Here is a 17,094-nt window from a genome sequence, read left to right on the forward strand (position 1 = left end):
TATTTTCAATCAAAAAACCTTTTCAATCGAAGAAAGTTTACTTCAATCGAAAAAACCTTCAATCTAAGAAAAAAGTGTTCAAATGCAAATATTTGGGTCTCACATATTTGTTTTGCATTTTAACAATATTTTTCTTTGATTGAAAAGTCGTTATTTTTATTTAAGTGATTCTTTTAATTGAATTTTTTTATTATTATTAAATAAAAATGACGCAAATCTACCTCCATAGTATACAGAATAATACCAATGTGGTCAATTTGTTCAAATTCAAATCAGTTCATTCCGATGGGTTTTAATGTAAAAGAGACTCAGGCTCGTCTCGCTTTAAGAGCTCATTGACTCCGCCCCCTGGTCAGTGACGTAATTAACTCCCGGCATGCCCACCGGTTGTCCAAATATTGTTAATGGCGGGTATTGTAAGAAACATGCGTGTTTTATGCTACTACTGCACACTGTGAAGTTCTGTATTGTGCTGGACATTTCCGAAAGTAGCCGTGCTTTATTTTAAATGTTTTTTTCGGTGAAATAGCGCTACTTTGTGTTTGTCCATCATGTGTCTGTTCTCCGTTAACCACAGGTACTGACACTAAACTGAACAGGAAGACTGCGCGTGGTGGTGCGACCGATGAAAGAAGCTAACACTGACCTCCACTTTACTGAGAGCTAATGCTACTAAACTGTGATTTAAATGTGACGGAGGAAGTTTAGATAGTGTGGAAACTTCGAGTCCATTCATTGCACTTTGGTTTCTCCATCAATGGATGGCATATAAGTTGGAAATGAGGGCGGTAATGATGAGACTAGCAGTAGTAGTATTATTATTAACCGTTATCCAGGTGAATGGTTCTTCTAAGCTCAATATTCCTAAAGTGTTGTTACCACTTACTCGAAGTACGAGGATTAACTTCACCCTGGAAGCCACGGAGGGCTGCTACAGATGGTGAGTGGACCACTTCAGACTTGGTAATAACGGGCTGGGGGTTCATACTGGGTGAAGGGTGGAGGGGGATACTGGGTGAAGGGGGAGGGGGTCATACTGCGTGAACTTAACTTTGTAAAGGAGTCATGTTACAATGTTTCACGCTAAAAGCATGTGAAGCCACATGTCAATACACTCTGCAGTGGCTATACAATGGAAGCATGTTTGTAGAAGGCAGTCATTATGTAAGATTGTATTATTGTTTTTATCTGTTAAATTAAAGTTAATATTATTAGGGGTGTCCCTATCGGATATCGGTCTGATATCAGCCTGAAATCGGATATCGGATTCAAATTTCAAGGGCTGAAGTCAACCAAGGAAATGGTTTGTCGACCAAGGCTATAGCACTCACAGCGATTAGACAACCAAAAAAAAAAAATAAAACAGAGAATGAATGAGCAGGTGCAGAGGAGAACGAAAAAGAGAGAAATATTTAGTTTTGTGGTGCCAATTTGTTTTGAACCCACAGACCATTTATTATATGAACCTTATTCAAACTTTGACCAGAACACGGCAAAGAAAAAGTGAAACCTACAGGTCTGACAGACATTAGGTATTTATATCCGTGCCGACCTGAAACGACAATTAAAATCTATTCTTTCCTCATACAAACGACATATTTACGTGTATTTTAGTGGAAAGCCTGCTTTTATTAATAAACGACTGTTGATGTCAACATCAGATCAGCTCATGGGGAAATAAACACACGTCAAACACAGGTGCACAGTGCGCCCCGCATCGCCAGAGACAGCAGTGGATCTATTTACATAATCCATGTTTCAAATATAAGGATACTCAATGTTCTTGTGCAGAAAAAGGATTGATTCAATCATGGATGCTTCAAGCATGTCTTAATTCGTTCCTTCTCTGCTCTGTGGACAGTTGAAGCACAACACTCATTTAGCACACATTTACTTACACAGCTGTTGCTGGACATAGAATCATGTTTTGGCATTAAATAAATTGTATTTGATATTTAATCCTAATCATCTATGTAAGTGCATTGCAATTTTTTTTTTATTTTTTTTTAACCGCTATTGAAACCGTTGCTGGTCGACCAATGAAAAGTATGTATGATTCATGCTGATATCGAATCAATATTGGTGTCGGCCGATATGCAAGGCTGCAAAATAGGTATCATATCGGAAATGAAAAAGTTGTATCGGGACATCCCTAATTATTACTATAAAATCAGGCTTGGACATCAAAAAGTCGAGTGATTCAATAGTGTTTTTAAAGTGCGGTTGCATTATCTTGCGTCAGTATTTAGAATAACTAGTGCAGTGCCCATAGGAAGTATGTATATATTTAGCACTGTAATATGGGCTAGCATACATCTGCAGCTTGCTGAGAGAGAGAGAGGGAGTTAGAACTACAAACTGTTGTTGTTTTTTAATTTTGCCATTGAAAGAGGCCATTGCGTCTCAAAATAACTTCAATAATCAATCAATAACTTCAGAAGAAAGTTCACGTGATGCTGAGTCAGCTGAAGCGCGGACCATTTCCTGATGTTTTTTGTCCTCTCTGCACAATTGGCTTTCTCCATGTTAACATCCACAGGTAGATGAATATAAAATTGGACTGCAAAAGAAAAAACTACAGGATTTGGGATTGGCAACTGAAAATTATGTTTTCATTTTGTGTATTTTTCTGTCATTTTGGGGATTTTTTTGTAGCTATTTTGAGTTAATATGTATGTTTCTGTTATTTTGTAAATTTCCGTTCTCATTTTGTCTGTTTTTGGTCATTATGTGTGCATCTCTGTCATTTAGGCAATTTTCGTCATTACCTTGTGTGTGTTTTTCCAGTCATTTTTAATAAAAATAATGCATTGGATTTATAAAGGGCCATATTTTGGTCACTCAAAGCGCTGTACGTGCCATTATTCTTTCACTCAACACTTAGTGGTAGTAAGTTACTATTGTAGCCACAGCTGCCTTGGGGCAGACTGACAGCAGACATTTTGTGTGTTGTTGTCATTTTGTGCGTCTTTGGGGGCATTTTGTGTATGTTTCTGTCATTTTTTTTAATTTTTTTTGTTGTCATTTTGTGTGGTTGTAAGTTATATGTGCGTTTCTGTCATTCTGGGATTTTTCATTGTGATTGTGTGGTTTCCTTGTACAAAAAGTCATGCTGCAGGCCAGTGTAAATGCTACAGTAGGCTGGGTTTTGCATGTCTGGGCTGGAGTTGACACATGTGCCTTAGGCAGCTTTTTTTGTTGCAAGGTTTATGCAAAAATTTTAGCTGTACTCCAACATATGAGCTGTTAAATAACCTCGATCAGAGTATATTAGACTGTTTACATGACTCATGTCAATCAGACACACTCAGTTTGTTTACCTTTCATTCGGGTTTTAATGATTTCAGTAACATGACTGAACTCCTTTAAAAATACAAGTTTTTTTATTCATTGTTATCTGATAACAAAACCACAATTAAACAGAAATGTTATCTCTGACTTTTACATGCAATTTAGAAAAGTTACGCAAGACCACATTCTTTGCCAAAACAGACTGGTTATTTCAACATGACTTCAGATTTGTGAACATGCATTGTTGTTGAAAAGTATGTCAACTCAAGTAAAGTTTTCCCATTATTTTTTAAAATTTATTATCAGGTCTTCAACAAGACCCGAGGTTGCGAGCATCCAGGCTGTAGACGAGGACCAGAGCAGAGGCTGCTCCCAGAAAGCTGTTCTCCAGGCTTTGTCCACCCATCAGTCAAGGTTGACCAGCATCATTTTAGCAGAGGATGTTGGTAAGCAGCAAGCAAACAAAGACCCCCCCCTCCCCCAACCCCTGCTATACCAGATCAGAAAATCAAGTCAATACGTGTTTTAACCATTTTAATGCAATTCACTACCACAGTTAATAACCTTACCTTTTGACTAGAGTTGAAGCGAAGAGCACCCCGAGCGTTTAGAAGCAGTTTAACTTTCAGCAGCTGAATTCCGCTTGTATCACCTTTATCGGATGAGTTGTCGTATTGTTTGTTAATCAATGCAACGCAGCGTTCAGAAAAACCAGTGGAATATTGCTTTAAATGGATTATTTCAGTGGTCAGAAGAGGTGAGGAGTACAAGAAAGTGACTGAGCAGCTCAGGTGTGTGTTTGAAACAGCTGGTTGTGCATACACTCGTCAAAAACGGCATTAGTAGGACTCATAATCAGAATAGATGGTTATGTAGCCAAGTGTTTTACTTCATTGCAGTTTATTGGCCGAAAACAGTAACAAGAGAATGTGGATAGCCAATGAGAACAAGAAAGCCTCTCGGAATTAAACCAAGCTTTTTTCAAACACCGTTTATCATTTTCAAACCTTCAACACTGTTATTTTTAGCATGGAGTGCTTTCTTTATGACTTCAACTAGCAAATATTTTGAAAAAAAAAAAAAGAATCAATGTTTTCTCAGTAAATGAAGGTTTTTGTGCTTTTTCTCAGTTTTTCTCGTACCGACTTGTTCCTGGTTTTCTCATGTGTGTCAGATTTATGAAAATTGTGTACTGTTTAAATGGTTTCATGTTCAATATATCTGATCTGCAATATACTGTATCTCTTTCTATACAGTGGTCCTTAAATGGTACGGACATCATTAATATCACACTGTAACTCGTATTTAGAAAACATCTTCTGTTTCTCAACTTCATTGACAAAAACACAATGCAATTTGAACCTGAATTTAAATGGACAAGATTTGGTATTACTTGCCCAGTTTGGAATTGTGACCAAACATGTTGAGAACCTCCAATCTGTAGCAGTCATATCAGGTCATTGTATTTGTTCTGCACAGTACCAATCTGACCTCCCTCCAGCTTCCTTTTCTGCCATTGTGAGATAATGTTAGCTAATTATAATATATGGAGATGTAGATGCGTTTCTGCTTTGTAATCAAATAAATCCAACCAGCAAACTACATTCAAAGTGTGCTCAGTCTGTGATGCACCATGCATGGTTTTTGTAGGAATACTGAAGCTCGATTTGATATAATCTCTTGCTGGTTAACAAACCCAGAAAATCACTGATGAATAAAGGTTTGTGATCAGCAGATAAAACATGACTGAAAGCTGTCATTCTGTGTCATTTACCATCCCACATGTTTCTGTGTTGAATTTACAACTATTGGCTTTTTTTTTACTGGGAAAAAAAAAGTAAATCATCTGCTTGATTGAAGTCCAGTATGGTAGGCATTGTGTTGGGAAGTTTTTTTCAGCCTTGGTGTCGCCTGAAATGTCTAATAATTGATCAAACACTTAAAATGTTTGAGAACCACTGGTATAGGGTATGTACTGATGGTTAAATTTCATTTATTGTGCACACCGTATTCATCTCATGGCACTTGGTGACTTTGCCTTGCAGTTACAGGTCAGGTACTACGTTGTGATGCAATCGTCGACATCATCACTAATATCCATATTGTATCCACCACTCGAGAGCTGCATCTGGAGGACTCCCCGTTGGCTCTGAAAATCCATGCACTGGACTCTGAAGGTGACCTTCAACGGCGTAAAGCCTTTTCTTTTATTTTCAAATGATGTTGTTTATTACTAGTGATAAGCAAAGTAGCTTTTTAGGATCATCAGCAGAAATTCACAAAAATGTACGCCATTAACTAGCCCTTTAATGAGAAACTACAGTAACTGTATCCGTTGTCGCCTTAAAAACGTATCCAAAAAAATGATTGAGTTGGTTTCAGGCAGCAATTTTCTCCCTTCAGGCTTCCATTGTGTGGAGTCAATGTTTGTTCTTTTCCACTGGTTCCATTTAGGAGTGGCACGCTTAGTTTAATGAGCTGTAGCTACAACCTGATTCTTTCTTATGACAGCTCGAGGCACTCTGGTTTTTGTTATTTTCTTGTTTACTGTGGCTTGAAAAATCATTTTGTATTTTTCAGATGGGGTAAATTGCGTGATGCCCCTGTGCATTCTTGAATGAAATATTTATCCGTTTGTTTCTGTGTAATTCCATTTTCAACAGCCATTGCAAAATTGAATTAGTATGACCTAAGATTAAGGAATGCATTTAAGTTTGTCACCTATTCAATATTTGGCTGTTGTAGAATTTTTCCTCCTGACAGTTTAAAATAAACTTGTAGAAAGGGTTCAGGTTTGCAGAGTGACTGAAAGTGTAACAATAGTCTAATTCTGTCAAAAATCTCTTGCTACATGTAACAGACCGCGTGATGATTAAGTTTAGCACTGATACAAAGACAAGTTTAGTTTTGGTGTAATAAAACAGGATGGTGATTTGCTGGATGGTGATAATTAACTCATTCACTGCCAGAAATTTTCAGAGCAGCCAACTCCATATTGCCCGGCGTTTTAGATTATTTTCACCGATTTTTCCCACAGAATATTGTGTACTACCATAATCTGAAACCAGAATCTGAAAGATTAAACTCTCTACTTTCATAAAAAAGAAATGTTTATAGCTTGTTTTGTTCTTTCGTAATCAGCAGCAAGTTTCACAAAAATTGCCAGTTTGTGACAAAAAGCACTGACTGATGCAATTTAATTTTTTGCTTTAGGGACACCTCAACATTGGTTTCTTTCTATAAAACTACAAATACAACACTGAGAATATAAAATGTAAAGTTAATAATAGTAGTTCACTCTATTAACGCTATTTAGCATGTTTGGTTTATTTTCAGGATGTTTAACAGCCAGTAAAGTCATTCAAACAGGGAAAGATAATGAAATTGATAAGTGTAACGTAACGCAGACATGGGTATATCCAGAAACAGAATTTGGGAAACTTTGAAACAGAAAATCTGAGCCGTCTACCACATCTGTGCAAGTGTTCTCTTTTATTTATAATTATTGCCTATGTATCATTGTCAGGTCAAGTTTGTAAAAGAGAGCTTCTGATTTGATTCATAAAAAAAAAAAGGTCCAGTTTTAGTTATAATACTTTCCTTTCACACCACAGGAAACACCTTCAGCACTTTGGCAGGTTTACTGTTTGACTGGACCCTCGTGAATGATGTCGACGTCAATGGATTTTCTGACTCTCACAGTTCGTTACGGTAAGTCTTTCTTTATTTGATCTTACTCTTTTTCTGGCAAATATGTTAATTTATTTACAGTAGTTTTAATTGTTAAAAAAAGAGCTATGCTTTCTGAACTAATGATTAAACCACATAATGTGCACATGGATTTGTACTTCGACTGAATTAGAGTTGTTTTTTTCTTTACTTGCCTCCAGAGTGCTTAAGTTCTCTGAGTCCACCTACACTCCTCCTGGATACATCACGGAAATGGAGCGTCTTGGAAAACAGGGTGATTTCATTTTGGTGTCAGGACTGAAAACAGGACATGCTAAGCTAAAGGCTAAAATACATGAGTCGCTGTATAAGGTAAGTGCTATAGAGGATACATTTCAGCTACATTATACATTTTTAGACTAGTCAATTTTAAGAAAACCCAAATTAAAAGAACATGTTGCAAAATTATTGCCACGGCCAAAGTTTTCTTAGTTCTTTATAGCTTTAGGTTTTGATCTTTTTTTTTTAAATCTCGCTCACCCAATTGATCACTATGAGCAAATGATCTGCTGTGATCAGGGAAAGGAGACAATGCTAAATGTGGTCTGTGATAGTGTCTATTCCATGGGATTTGAGGATCTTTTTTTTTTTCTCCTGGTGGCAAACATAATGAGTTATCATAATCAGAGTTATGATTCCACTGGCAGTTAAAGGAGGAGTCTTTTTTTGAATAAAACAGGAAGGAAGACAAAATGCATCATTGTGAAATGATTTTTTTTGGTTCAAACCACTCTCTGCTGGTGTTACTGTAGGAACAAAATAAAAGTCATACATGCAGGGTTTTCTATTTATTTATGCCGGAGCAGAACAGTCGTTTTCATTTAACGATCTGAACAAATCTAGTGCAACATAAAATGTGTAAATAAATCTCCCATGCGCTCCTTTTCACACGGTGATAGTATTTACAGTTCAAAATCTCAAACCTTTTCACCATTTGATAAAACAGTCGTGATTGTTTTCTGCCCACAAGACAGTTTTAACAAGTGTCTAATGTCAGAAGATAACTGACTGCTAACTGAAACTGGTTTTCTTCTTGCTACAGGATGTGGGTGCTGCAGAGGTGAGGCTTTTGATCTTAGAGAACATCCTGCTGAGTCCTGCACATGACGTCTACCTATTGGCGGGAACTTCAATCCGTTACAGAGTTCTGAAAATAAGGCAGGGCAAGATCACAGGTATGAAACATTAGTAATTTCAGACTGTAATTTACATTTCACCAATGCAGTAGTTTACAATAACAAGCTTTATCGGCCAAGTATTTCTGTATCGAACAAGAATCTATTTAAATTAAAGCTGTATGTCATCCAAAAGTCAACGTCATCCACGACTGATTCCAGTGTGCCCCCCCAAAAACACTGTCAAAGAGAAATTTCTGCTGTTTTGAAAGCTGTTGACAAAACAATGGTGATGTAGACATCGTTAATTTCACGGAATGACCCGAATTCTGCTGAAGTAGGCGTGATGTCATATCACGACGAACAGCCTGGACAAAAATAACCTCAAGTGAATCAATGTTTTTGTCCAGTGGCGGAACACAATAATACTACAGTAAAAATGAATTTAAGACACTTCTTAAAGGGATCTTTCACTGTTTTTACAAATGTGGCCTAAAACCTTTAAAATGTACTTATTAGGAGATCTATGCATAACAAAACACAATATTTTGCACCATATTTGATTTATTAACTTTTAAAAATGGTCACAACAGTTCATGATTTACTCGATAACTTCAGCCACTAAAGCATTGGTTATGCACTTTTTAAGGGTGAGTTAAGGCCCCTTCGGAGAGTCACAGTCACAGATTTTTTTTGGGTCATAACTGTTTCCGTAAACAAAAGAGCATTACATCTGCATCTTTAACTTTTCCTGATTGTTTAGAGCAACCAAAAGCTTCACAAATACTCCAATAGGAAACAATGGAATGTTTACAGGTACCTGTAAATGGGGCTGTGTGATGTCATCAATCACGTGATTACAAGATGGTGGAACAAAGGCTCTGAAATGGTAAATTAATCCCTTTTTTAGAAGTTAATGAAACGAATATGGTGCAGAATAATGCGTTTAAAACAGTGGAGAATTCCTTTAAGGAAACTTTTCCGCTTCAGCGTAATCTTTGCATTCTTCAATGGAACTCCAAATCCCACAATGCAATGCGCAAAACCTTTCTGGAGTTCAAGTCAACAATCCTTTTGTTATTGTTTGAGTCAAAAACAAACTTTCAAGCAACAATTTTATGCCAATTTATTTGAGAGAATAACTTTTGGATGACAAACGCATTCATATTTAAAAATGTAAGTTATGTCGTTGAGCATTAGTTAAATGATTTCTTTTTCCTTTTTGTTGTGCTTGTCCAGAGCTCCTCATGCCGTGTGATCAGTATGAGCTCCATCTACGCAACAGTGCGGTCGTCCCTGAGGGAAATGCAGACGTGGCTGTGGCCAGTCTGGATCAAAGCACATCCACAGTGACAGCAGTTCAACTTGGACACATTAATGTGGTGTTGGATCATAAAAGTATCCTGCACCTGCTGTTTAGCAGTTAATTAAATGTCTTAACCAATTCTCCCTTCCATAACACATCTATGCCACCAAGCCATGAGCAGATGGCATTAATGAATACAGAAAAGTAATTAATGTGTTTTTGCATCAGATCTTATGTCAGTGAGGCAGCAGCTTCGTTAAAACTTGAAGTGGTAATTGGATAAATAAGCTTTGGGGAGTTGAGTCTTGTCATCATCAATGAGTGTCCATGACTTCATTTTCCTTAACAGAATCTGTTTAGGCCTTCGGATGCAAGGAGTATCTCGACTACCCAACAGCACCTTGTTTGTTGTTGAACCTGGATACCTCGGTTTGCTCCCGACTATTAATAATGACAGAAAAGTTACCATTTTTTGATTAACCTTCGTTAATTCACAACTGTTTTACCTTTTGATGTGTATAGGTTTCAAAATTTCTCCTGGAGACAGTTGGGTGCTGGAAGCAGGCAGAGAATATCATCTCGTTATTGACGTGTTTGATAAAGTCGGCAACAAAATTTACCTCTCAGATGTAAGTATCCACCACTAAAATCAATGTGGAAGTAATAAATCACATGCAAGAAGTGCAAAAAAAGCTTCTTTGATTTCTGCAGAACGTCCGTATTAGTACTGAATTCCCTGTGGATTATTTTGAAGTCTTAAAATCATCTGTAAACGGATCCTATCATCATGTCCGAGCTCTCAGAGAAGGCCTGACGCTCATTCATGCAACCCTAAACGCTGTTGTTGATGAAGTGAGTTTTTTTTCTCACACATACAGTATACACTATATCGTCATGTCATTTAAAAAAAAAAATCACAACATCCCACACACTTCCGTCTAAAAAAAAATTGACGTTGTTACCAATGGTTCCTTAATTATTCAATTGTCACACTACATTTTTTTTTGATTGTATAAATACTTTTTAGGATATGGCCAATTTAGTGAGGGGGGTATGTGTCAGTTTTCACTTGTCTTTTTTTTTTTTCTTCCATTTTCAGCTTCCTATATCTCAAAAACTACATCACATGTGAAACTTGAATTTGGTATAGTAATGCAGTTCCACCTACTCTCTCAGAATATATATATATATATATATATATATATATATGAAGATCTGCTGTAAATGGACTTGATTTTATATAGCGCTTTATCACCACATTGAAGCAGTCTCAAAGCGCTTTACACATCAGCTCATTCACCCAATCACTCTCACATTCACACACCAATGGGACAGGACTGCCATGCAAGGCGCTAGTCGACCACTGGGAGCAACTTAGGGTTCAGTGTCTTGCCCAAGGACACTTCGACACATAGTCAGGTACTGGGATCGAACCCCCAACCTCTCGATCAGAAGACGACCCACTACCACCTGAGCCATGGTCGCCCTATCTGGTGGACATGTCAGCCTCTTAACATTGAAAAAAAGTTTGTTGGGGTTTGGGTCTAGAACATGTTTGGTCCTTCAATAAACGACTTTGCATATGCCTCAGCTCGCTGTAATTTGATCAGCTTTGAGCTATGTACATAGACTGTTCAAATCATTAAAGATTAGTCACATATCTGTCTTGGTTCTTGGGTGACAGTCTCTTGAACCCTGAAACCATTAACCATTTTCATTGGCCTATAACTGCATGTGGGAAGAACATTTGATCTGTTTTAATTTAAGCTTACTATTTGTTGGGTTATAAAACAATTTTTTTATGCGACTTTTTTTTATTTTGGACCCCAACTTTGGGGTTATTTCACCACTCTGAGGCCATTGCAACTTGCCTCTGTGTCTTACAATCATTTCTTGTTTATTAGTTTTTCACTAGTAACATAGAAAATATAAAAAATGTTTTCTCTTTTTTTGGCTACCTACATTTGCCTCACTAAATTGGCCATATCTTAAAAAGTGTCAATCCGATCAAACAAAAAAAATAAATAGTGTGCCTATTGAATAATTAAGGAACAATTGGTAAAAATTTCAGAATTTTTTTAGACTGAAGTGCGTGGACCATTTGTGAAATGACATGGAATGATATATAACAACCTGATGGACTTTTCTCCCTCTATTTCAGTGGAGAGATAATTCTCTGTGCTCTGTTTTGTTTCAGAGTGGAAACGTTCACGCACTCGTCCACCCAGTGTACAATGAACAGGATGTGGAAATCTATAAGCCCATCGTTCTCAGTCCCAGTATTCTCACGTTTCCATGGCAGCCCAAAGTTGGAGCTTATCAATACATGATAAAGGTAGTTTTCCGGTTTCAAGTGTTAAAGTCTTGATTCTGACATGTAGTTTTTTTTCTGATGTTCATGGCAGGCTAAAGGAGGAAGTGGGAATTTCAGCTGGACTTCCTCTAATACTGCTGTCGCCACGGTGACCGTGAAAGGAGTGATGACGACAGTCAGTGACATTGGCGTCAGCTTAGTTCACGCTTATGATCTACGTAACCCGCTGCACTTTGGACAAATGAAGGTGAGCAGATAACAATGTCATCATACACAGGCAGAATTATGTAACTACTTTAATACTATGTACTACCATTTACACAGTGATGGAGTTCCTTTTCTATACCCCCATTTAGGATCCTCCTGTTAAAATCTGACTTTCAGATCTGAATGTGCGTTCAACCAAATTCCCGCAAGCTTTGGTATTTATAAATTCTGACGTGAGCGTACGCTACGATCAGATCTCACCTTCTGTATGCAAATCCTGAGTGTGTGGTTTTGTGGTGCAGCAGCAAAATCTGACTGAGTCGGAAAATAATTATTAAACAAACCTCAGCTGTCATTTAAGCATAAGCAAACACATTCAGAACAGATTATTAAAATTAATTTACAAAAACAGTATGACTGATACAACTTTTTTTGTTTTGCTTTTATCGAATACTGTATAACCCTGCTGGTAAACTCTGCTACCATCGGAGCAAGAGCGCATAGGTTCACCCAGTGCACGCGCGCGCACACAGGATGCAGCGCCATACAGCACATCACTGGGGGCTGCATGAAGGAAACAGGACCTCGTTCATGCTTTTAAATGTAAAGTTTTACAAATGCTCTGCAGTATTTAATCAGTAATGTGATGAAGTGTAGGTGAAATTGGCTGAAGGAATAATAAACACAGAAGGGACAATGTTTAGAAATTTTACGGCTTTTGTTAAGGGTTTCAATAGTTAATTTCTGTTGTGAAGTTGTTCTCAGCGCTCACTGGGGGGCAGACGTTACCTGCTCGGTAGCTGATTCTCTTCAGAGTGTTCACATGAGCTCCTTACGTTTACTTTTCACTCTCTTCAAAATCACATATTTGTTTTGCTCCACCTCAGATGTGAGGATGGCAATTTAAATCTTGGAAAAGTTTTTTTTTACTTGTTTGACCTCAGTGGGCGAGGCCTCCCAAACAGGAGGGCGTAACATACTAATGACGATTGAATTTGTCAACACCCGATCATTTTTACACTGTAATTTGTTAGTAATGAACATGTCATAAATCACACGTTGGTCCTGTCATACGACCAAGTGTGCTTTTTATGGTTCACTTAAAGTAAAAAAAATTAAGAGGGTGTTTTCTTAACTGCGTCTTTTTTTTTTTCTTCTAATACTTGAAATCTCCCAAATCCTCCTGTGACCCCTCACTTGAACACTTTTATTGGTTTTCACTATAGGTCTACGTTGTTGAGCCCGTTGCCATGGACTTTGCGCCTTGCCCTGTTGAAGCTCGACTGGGAATGGCTTTGGATCTGCCGCTCAGGATTTTTGGCCTGCTGGAGGAGGCTGGGAATGAGCGTGTCATGTTGAGTGACTGCTCACACTTTGACCTGCTGGTTGAGGAGGAAAACCACGGCGTCTTTGAAATGCTTGACGGTGAGTCTCAGTAATTTTATTGTGATTAGCAGTGGCTAAAAAACTGCCTAAAATAATAAATGCAGAACAGAATATTGATGTGAATTTTAATACATTTTACCCACATACCCTAGAATCTGTCACCAATCAATTTAAATCATTTAAAAAAAGAGATTTGCTCTATATTTTACTAAAGTTAATGATAATCTTTAGCTAAGTTAAAGTTATGGAGTCAATTATATTCAGTTGTCCTGTCAGTAAGTTTACTATTGGAAAAGAAAAAAGTAAAATGAAAGGGTTTTTCTTAGAGGCAAAACTGGTGGACGATCTAAATTGCTCAGTAAACAGTATCGGCACTCCATCGAATATAATTCTTTTAGCTCGTCGTTACTGCTGTTATATATGTGAAAGTTTCTCTGTCTCTGTTTTCTTATTAAGGAGACTTTGTGCTTTTTCAGGAGTCACGGACTGAACCCCAATGTGGTTGAAGCTGCTGGAGATGATCATTTATAAATAGATAAAGGCATAGTGTAGGCCTCATTGATCAATATTGAATATATTTACCCTTTTTTCTGCAACTGCACCAAACTTGCCATATTGTAACATATTTTCATCACTTTTTCTTACCTAATGTTTGCTCCTTTTAATGCATTTTTGCTACATAACTCCCATTTCGGCCACTTTTCTATAACATTTCATTGACTTTTCTGCACATTCTTTCCACTTTCATGATATTTCCGGCACTGATAAACTTTCCACCAGTTTTTCCCACCCAATGTCGCATATGTTGACCCATTATTGTCACTTTTAACCTCTTTTCACCATATTTCATGCTTATTTTTGCCAATTCAACCACATTTATGTTTAATTGTTCCAACATTGACACTTTTTACCACTTTTTCAGTCACTTTTTGGCCACTCTAATTTCCAACTTTTTTTTTTTTTTTTTTTTTTTTTTTTACCAATTTCTGTGGTTTTTAAAATCCCATTTCTCTACATTTTCCACAATTTTTGGTCATTTTCAACCCATTTTTTTGATTTTGAGTTTCTGATTAAAACAAGCATTTACATTTTTAAGATGATGGCGCAAACAACAATAAACTTCCTTGATAACAGTGGATAATATTCAGATAAATAAATTAATATGGTTATCACAGATTCATAGAACAATGGATCATAATTTTGCTGACTTTATGAATGGACCCCAAAAATATCTCCCCTTTATTCCCCCTTATAGATGGTCCTGTCTCCACACGATTGTTCTTCAATGTTCATATGTTCTTCAGGTACAGTGGGGGGAAAGGTTGAGAACCACTGGCTTATGGGACTCCACATCCCACAATGCAATGCATGAAATGTTTCTGCCAATGTCAAGAGACTGTCTAGAGCAAAACAATTTTATTTATTTATTTTTTCTATGAGGCCTACACTCTGTCTTTATCTGTTAAGAAATATTGTCTCCAGCAGCTTTAAGAATAGGAAGATTTACGTTTGGGAAGAGTCAGTCATTCATGTTTTGTTTGTAAGTGAAACGATCCTTGGCTTTGACCTCTGACCTTGTCCTTGGTCTGCTCCGATCCAGGGAGACTGGCTCCAGGCCAGGACCACTGCAGTGCAGTCCGGGCCAAAGCCTTGAGCCCTGGGTACACGGTGCTTACCGTCAGCTACACTCATGGCAACATTCATCTCAGTGCTAAAATCACCATTGCTGCTTATCTACCTCTCAGAGTGAGTGCACTGCAATCCTTAATTCATCATTCATTCAATCCAGAATCATTGATCAGCACTTTTTTTCCTCTACATCTACATAGATGCTTAATAGTCATTTAAAATTACATTTTGGTTGCTTACGGGTTTAATTTCCCATTACGCCTCAAAACTTATCAATTTGAACTTGATTTTAACTGTGTAAACTATTTATTATATGACTTTTAATGTTACAATGGCTCTTAAAACTTTATTCATTATTACGTGTATTCCTTTATTTTTATCAGTTGTATTTTCATTGTAAAGTGTCTTTGAGTTTTTTGAAAAGCGCTATATAAAAATAGAGATATTATATATTCTTTGTGTTTGCAGTTTTTAGCTTTTTTTGTATTAATACTCAGTTTCTGGCACTCCAGTCCTAACTTGCCTCACTGCCTTTGTGTACATTTCACTAAAATGACTGGTTTGGCTTGTTGGGGCTTTAGTTAGACACAGGAAACTGACTTCACCGCTTGTGTAGGATAAAAGTAAACGGAAACTGAATGTGTTCAGTTTAGAGGGGAACTGGTCTATTAGCTGTTACTACAGTCATGATGTATTTTATTTATTTTGTTGTGAAGTTAAGACTTTTTCTTCAATGTCTCCTTTTTGGTTCTGGCAGCTAAATGTTGACCTATATTTATTTTTATTGTGCTGGACTCAGCTTGTTCTGAGCCCAGTTCAGTCTTTTTTTTTTCTAACAAATGAATTTAAAATAAGTTATAATCAATAATTTGCAATGACTTTTTAGCCATATTTATAGATTGCATGCTCCAATGGGATCATTTTTTCCCTCTGCCTCTTTGCTCGATGCAGGCGATCGATCCGTCAGCTGTCGCCGTGGTGACACTTGGATCATCTAAAGACTTACTCTTTGAAGGTGGCCCTCGCCCGTGGGTTTTGGAGCCCTCAAAGTTTTTTTGTAACTTAGGAGCTGAGAATGAGGACAGCCTGAGTCTAACTCTGACCAGTCCGTCATCTCACAGCTATGATCAACACTGGGTCAGAGCAACCTGCAGGGAACTGGCAGAGCAGGTAGGAACAGTATTCTTTTTATGTTTTAATTTCCTATTAATGCCACAAATCATTCAAGGTGTCCAGATATTATTTCTTATGCCTCGTGTTGTCATTCTATCCCAGAGTTGGGCAACTTTTATCATAGCGGGGCCACAAAAATGTGTTTGTTTGTAGGGATGTGAATCTTTGGGTGTCTCACGATTCGATTCCGATTCTAAGGGTCAGGATTCGATTCAAAATCGATTCCCGTTTGAACCTATTCTCAATTAAAAAAGAAAAAATTATACAATACATGCGTGTTAAGGCAAATTATGGCATTAAAACAATACAGTTTGCATAATGTTTGCGTAATTTTTGTGTATTTCTTTGCTTGTTTTTGTTAGTAATGTGGGTTTATCGTGTAATGTTTTGTGTTTTTCACATCTTTTTGTTTACTTTGTTATTTTTGAGACATGTCATGTATTTTTGTTTTAGTTTTCTGTTATTTGGAATAATCTTGTGTATTACCGTTGTCGTTTTGTTCATTTTTCTAGTAGTTTTTTGTTTTTGGAGTATTGTCTGTGTTTTTTGTGTCTTTCTGTCTTTTTGTACGATTACTTTATTAAAATTAGACCGGGGGCCACCGCCAGTTGCCCATGTCTGTCCTATACCTGTATTGTTTATGCAATTGTAGTTCTAAGTACAAGATAAAGGGCAAAAATCTCGGTCATGGTTTGTCCTTTTGTCTGTTTGACCTTGGTTATCAGGTGCTGGAGGTGACGGTGGGAAACAGGCCCAGTCTAACCAATCCCTATCCTGCTGTGGAACCAGCAGTTGTCAAGTTTGTGTGTGCTCCTCCGTCCCGTTTCACAGTCATCCCTGTGTACACCAGCCCCAGGCTAGATGTGACCTGCCCACTGCTGCAGCAGAACAAACTGATGGTAAAAGGCCAATAATAAGCCTTTCTTTCTTCTTCTTTTATTATC

At 37.4% G+C, this 17,094-nt stretch overlaps 1 protein-coding gene across 2 annotated transcripts in view; it reads left to right on the forward strand.

Annotated features, from left to right (window-relative positions):
• Positions 1-384: 384 nt before the first annotated feature.
• Positions 385-17,094, forward strand: part of nup210 (nucleoporin 210) — a 40,305-nt gene continuing 23,595 nt past the window's right edge. For both annotated transcript variants that reach the window (XM_028453547.1, XM_028453548.1), the window contains exons 1-16: positions 385-940; positions 3,598-3,737; positions 5,337-5,468; positions 6,906-7,002; positions 7,182-7,332; positions 8,063-8,195; positions 9,375-9,533; positions 9,802-9,870; positions 9,964-10,070; positions 10,153-10,293; positions 11,639-11,776; positions 11,847-12,002; positions 13,189-13,387; positions 14,949-15,094; positions 15,929-16,147; positions 16,876-17,049. In XM_028453547.1, coding sequence (XP_028309348.1) covers positions 762-940; positions 3,598-3,737; positions 5,337-5,468; positions 6,906-7,002; positions 7,182-7,332; positions 8,063-8,195; positions 9,375-9,533; positions 9,802-9,870; positions 9,964-10,070; positions 10,153-10,293; positions 11,639-11,776; positions 11,847-12,002; positions 13,189-13,387; positions 14,949-15,094; positions 15,929-16,147; positions 16,876-17,049 — 2,340 coding nt within the window. In that variant the 5' untranslated portion in view covers positions 385-761. The remainder of the gene's footprint in view (positions 941-3,597; positions 3,738-5,336; positions 5,469-6,905; positions 7,003-7,181; positions 7,333-8,062; positions 8,196-9,374; positions 9,534-9,801; positions 9,871-9,963; positions 10,071-10,152; positions 10,294-11,638; positions 11,777-11,846; positions 12,003-13,188; positions 13,388-14,948; positions 15,095-15,928; positions 16,148-16,875; positions 17,050-17,094) is intronic.

The sequence above is a fragment of the Gouania willdenowi genome, chromosome 7 (assembly GCF_900634775.1).
Source record: "Gouania willdenowi chromosome 7, fGouWil2.1, whole genome shotgun sequence".
NCBI classification, from domain to species: domain Eukaryota; kingdom Metazoa; phylum Chordata; class Actinopteri; order Blenniiformes; family Gobiesocidae; genus Gouania; species Gouania willdenowi.